This window comes from Poecilia latipinna, unplaced genomic scaffold, assembly GCF_001443285.1.
Source record: "Poecilia latipinna isolate Pla-1442-1.1 unplaced genomic scaffold, P_latipinna-1.0 Scaffold7, whole genome shotgun sequence".
Lineage (NCBI taxonomy): Eukaryota > Metazoa > Chordata > Actinopteri > Cyprinodontiformes > Poeciliidae > Poecilia > Poecilia latipinna.
Window position 1 is genome coordinate 549,890 of NW_015112623.1, and position 5,459 is coordinate 555,348.

The 5,459-nt window shown below is 40.0% G+C and overlaps 1 protein-coding gene across 2 annotated transcripts in view; it reads right to left on the bottom strand.

Moving 5' to 3' along the window:
* Positions 1-207: 207 nt before the first annotated feature.
* slc9a7 (solute carrier family 9 member 7) overlaps positions 208-5,459 on the bottom strand; it is a 39,415-nt gene continuing 34,163 nt past the window's right edge. For both annotated transcript variants that reach the window (XM_015022095.1, XM_015022171.1), the window contains 2 exons: positions 4,426-4,531; positions 208-1,308 (listed from right to left, as the gene is read on the bottom strand). In XM_015022095.1, coding sequence (XP_014877581.1) covers positions 1,045-1,308; positions 4,426-4,531 — 370 coding nt within the window. In that variant the 3' untranslated portion in view covers positions 208-1,044. The remainder of the gene's footprint in view (positions 1,309-4,425; positions 4,532-5,459) is intronic.

Here is a 5,459-nt window from a genome sequence, read left to right on the forward strand (position 1 = left end):
ACTGCAGTAGTGGAAATGATATCCAACTAAAACACTGATAAGTTAGCAAACTGGAATAATTAATTTCACTTATTATAAAATATAAATATTCCAACACTTTAAAATTCTAATATCCACCTTGTAAAGATTTGCGCACTTTGTCAAACGTTTTTCAGCTGTGTTAAGTGCTTGAAACATTCAAGAGACGATGCTGAGATGGAATGCAAATCCTCATGCCCTTTTTTTTATTCCTTAATGGAATTTAAAGATGTCAGGGTTTCTAAGTTGTGTCATGAGATACAGTTTAACACAGAAGATGATCCAAGTCAACTGAATGACAAGATGTTCACATACCATCTGTAAATGTAATAGGCCTTCAATGAACAGTTCAACCAATGAGAAACAAAGCCCGGCTCTATAGGTATTTAGATGCTTGTATTGAATCATGACTGAGATGGAAACACCTTCACGGTCCCTTTACGTGCTCAGCAGTAGATATTTCACAAGATAACCAGAAACTGTGGTTTTAGCAGTAAATGTCTTCAGGTAGATTTTTACCAAAGAAGTCTTTAGTCAAAGTCTTTTTATGTGGTTTCTGAACTATGAAGACACACTGCTCACATCCCACCATGAGACCCATTTTCTCCTCCAGCACAACCACAAAGTGTTGAACATGCAGATAGTCTTGTATGGGCACACAAAGTTTCCACTTCCTTTGAAAAAAGTTTTTAATCCTCTTCTGCAGAGAACACAGTCTGTGAAGCAGCAGCAGCAAGATTTTTTTTTCTTCTTCTCCCTCAACACCACAGGGGCATTGTGTCTTCTTTGGAATAAACTTCTTATCTAATGAGGATGAAATGCTCCTGGAGCTCTGCTCCCCTGGCTTTGATGGAGCCACAGGTCACGATGAACCCTTCTCCTCCTGTCAGATCCCATATCTCAGATCCGTCTCATCTCTGAAGCGCCGGGCACTCTGCCCATGTGAAAGTGGAAAGAACTGATGGCAAGATGGTGCGGGTGAGGGTCAGGCCAGGGAGAGCGGCTGGCTCGGACGAGGCGGGGAGGTCAGATGTGATCCTCCATGGGGAAAACCAGGCGTGTGCCTCGGCTCAGCAGCTCCTGCTCGCGGGAATCCAGCTCCCGCTCCAGGGCCTCCTCTGACGTGCTGCCACTCCTCTTTCCATTTGTGCTCCAGCCCAACCCCCCGGTGGCATCCGCCCTGCTGGTGGACGCCCCGTTGGCGGTGATGGCGGTGTCGCCAAATGTGAAGGTCAGGTCGGCGTCGTTGTGGATCAAGTCAGTGTCGGGATCCCTTAACTGCTCGTGGTTCTGAAATCAGAACACAGAGTGAAACATGAGGTGTGAACAGATGAATGGACATCAACAGTATAAATACTCAGGAGGGAACCTGGATTACAGCCATCTGAGAGGAGCTTTCATTTCAGATTAGCTTTATCTTGGTAAATACACACCACTGCAAAAAGAAAAAAAGAAGGAAACAAAATAAAACCCTATTTTACAAACCAACAAAAAGGCAGAAGCCAAGTCTTTATAAATCAATAGAGCGATAGATAGATAGAGACATAGTTAGCTATAGATAGAGATATGTTAGTTAGCTAAAGACATATTAGTTAGCTAAGCTACGTCATTTAGCTACTAGAGATATGTCAGTTAGCCAGTTGGCTAACTAGAGATATGTTAGTTAATTAACAATATGTTAATCAGCTTGAGATAGCTAGAGATGTTAGTTAACTAGAGATAGAGAGGGTTTTTTCAGATGAGTTGAATTAGGAGACTAGGTGAGAGGGACTTTCATTTGGTAGCCACTACAGCAGCAACTAGTGAGGTAAGATAAAAACAGGAAACCACAGGCCACCTTGAATCACACATATGCCCAGTGCAACAGGCACAGAGATGACTCACAAATGCCCCAGATCCAAAAGAAAACACATGTTGCGTTCTGATTAAACGACAAACAGCTGAACAACCCGGACTGATCGGGAAGCTGGAATCCAATAGCCACCCCATGTCCACCGGGGGTGGAAAGGAGTCAATGCCAGGTCAATGAAAGGATTTTTCAGCTCACTGGATACAACAACAACAACAAAATTACATAACTGTGTGTTACTGGGAAACTATTTTTAAGGGGAAAGAAGAAGCATTTGGAAATGAATCCACTGAAATCGGTTGTGCTCTTAAATAGTTTAACAGGAGCTTCCTCCAAATTAAAGTAGAAACACACAGCCTTCCCTGATCGCGCACACACCCCTCCTGCTGCTGCAGCAGTCACGTGAGCACAAAGAGCATTAACATCTGGCCCAAAACAAGCCCAAACAAATCCTGAATTTAGTCCCGTTTGAGCAGTAAATGTCAAAGTAGCTGGGGCAGTTTTTTTTTTAGAACAGGAAACTGTAAATTTTGTGGCCCAGTTGTAAAGATTAAGGTCTGAATTCAGGTCGTCACAGTGGGGGGCGGGGGGGATTGTTAAAAGGCAGACTGATAGATTTTCAATTTGTTCCCCTCTGTCAGCTTGTAATTTCAACTTCTAAGAATAAAATACGAGAGAAAAAAAAAGCTTAAGCCAGCTATAGAGGCATAATGAACTGCAGCAACATTTTAAGGCCTTGTATCAGTTTCAGTAGAGAGGCATTTCGTAATATCCATAATTAAAGAGGAACTAGGCACTGAGCTTTATTTAATCCGGGCTCTCCCCATGTGGCTGGCTACACTGGCAGCCCAATACGTCCAGACTGGACGTGGCATGGCTGCAGCTTTCTGACCGCAGGGAGAAAACATCTTCATCTACATCACTTACAGCTGAAAATTACAGAAATCAAATACAAATACAATCCACTTTTATGTGCAGGAATCCAGTTTGGAACCGATTGTTTTCAGTGGGAGGGGAAAAAAAAAAAAATCCCCCGCATGTTTCTTGGAAGAGAGAATAAAAAGGAGCCCTGATGAAAGTGAAGCGAGTGTGACAGAGGCTTCAATGGGCATTTCTGTGTTTTAAATATCAGAGGGCAGTGTCTGTCAGAACACTGGTCATCTTTGAGCCGGAGCTGAAAAGCGTCTTTTGTGCCAACACAATGCAGACCCCCCTCATCCCTCCGTTTTAAAATGCTGCCTGCCGAAGGCCTCGGCTCTGTGTGGTGGATACTCAGAAAGGAAGAAACCAGTTTAAGCTTCAGGGACAGTCTCGGCTCTGAGGACAGTTTGTCGCACCGATTTGGCTGTTTGATTTTTTTATAAACCTACAGCACCAGTATAACCCTAGATTGATAATAAAAAAAAAAGAAATAAAATCACATTTAAGGATCTGAACTTTATTACATTCTTTAAAGCTGAAAAACAAATGCTTTTAAAAAGGTTCTTTATCGTTGTATATCTTTCAGTTTACCACAGATTAAATATACCTTTATGGAAATCTGTGGCTGCTTCTGCTCATGCATGCTGTGAAAAAGCATTTCAGCTTTTTTTTTTATCCCCACCTCACTTATAGGCAAAGATGACCAAGTGAATACAAAATGCAGTTTTCACATCATTTCATTTATCATGTGACAAAAAAATGAAACCACGTGATTCCTTTCTTTTTTCTTTTTTCTTTTTTTTTGAGGCAAACAATAAAAAAATGCTGTCCCCTCTAAGCTGGCTGCATGTGAAAAAGTATTTGCCCCTTTTTAAAGGGAGCAGAAATTAAATCACAATTCTCATAAATGCTAGAATCAAGAAATCCCTCAATTTTCTAAAAATAAATAAATAAATAAATAAAATATAGTGTTTTTGTCCCTGAGTTTTACGTTGTGTCTTCCATTTACAGCAAAATGTGTTTTTCTATCCTGGTGTAAAAACTATTAGCAGCAGAAGGGAAGAGTTTGTCAGGTCAGGAGGAATCTGTTCTCTTCCTTTTATTTTCATGACTCTCACCAACTTTTCCTACATAGAAGATCTTTGAGGAAAAGCGAAAGTGCTCACTCTCTTTTCTTCTCTGTTGCCAATGAACAACTACACATCCAATCAACACATACCTGTTAAAAATGCCTTTTTAGATAATTTTTTTTTTTAAATCCTTAGATGTTTGTAAATAATGACACTCTCTCCATATTCCAGCTGTGCCTGAAGGCTCTTTTAGTGTCGGAAAAGTGTTTCAGAATCATTTACCATTTAAACAGCAGATTAAATGGTGAGTAATTGGAGTTTAATAACTTGGGATTTTTAATTAAGTTCATTTTTAATTTCTTACCCTCAAATAAAGTATTTATCTTTCAAGTACTACACAGAAAGTCTACCAGCTTCACATTGTACATGTTCTACAAACCACATATTTATACACATTAGTGCAACAATAAGGGGGGCAAAACATATGTGCATATTTTTGTCAAATGTAGATTTTAAGCTTATATATCATAAATGAAAACAAACTTTTTTTTTTTTACAAATACTCACTTCATATGCCCGTGGACTGGTAAGGCAGCTCGCCAGTGGGCCACAGTAACTGGGCAGAGTGGAGGTCAGAGGTGGACCGCTGTGTGTCAAAATGGGCTTAAGGTAACTGGGAAGTAATTAAGGGAAATCAAGAGAAAACATTCAAACTTAGTAAGAGGCATACATTGCAAATCTGAAAATAATAATAATAATAAAAAATCTCAATAAAAAAGTTGAAGTTAAACTTGAAACACAAAAGTTATAGAAGGTTTTAGTGAAACTTTACAACAGAAATGTAATATTTTAGAGGGATGTGTGCTGGTGAGATCGTTTTGGTGTTTTTACACCTGATCCGGATTCTTCAATCTGCGGAGAACAAATAAATTTTTTTATACGCTGCAAAAACACAACGTCTTACCAAGTATTTTTGGTCTTATTTCGAGTGCAAGTATCTTGGTAAACTCGAAATAAGAGAAAACTGACTGAATATCTTTTGAGCATGATATGGGAGCTTGTTTTAAGACAATAATTCCCTAATATATTGATTAAAAAAGTACCAGTTCCACTGGTAGATTATTTCACTTATAACAAGACATTTCTCCCATGTTAGGTGGAATAATCTGTCAGTGGGCTGGTACTTTTTAAATAATTTTTAAAGAATTATCAACACAAAAACAGCTTCTAAATAACTTACTTGCAAGTTAGTTTTGTCTCATTTTAAATTATTTGCACTAGAAACTAGACCGAAACGGCTCGGTGAGTTTATGTGATTTTGCAGTGAAGGACTCGGCTTAACCAGGCTAAGCTGCTTTGGAAAACTAAGTGGCGCGTTCAAATGGTGGCGGGTGGCGACTGGAATCTGCTGGTCCCATGCACCATGTTTGGATATTTACACACGCGGTCGGTTGCACTCAGGAGAAACAACCTGATGTATATCAAATGGTCTGCTGCTTTTCTTTGGCTCCAAATAGCGTGCGACACCAGGGGGGTGCGGGGGGGGGGGGGGGGTTTTTCCCTTTTGGAAAAACCCGCCCCCCCTTTTAAAAAAAAAAAAA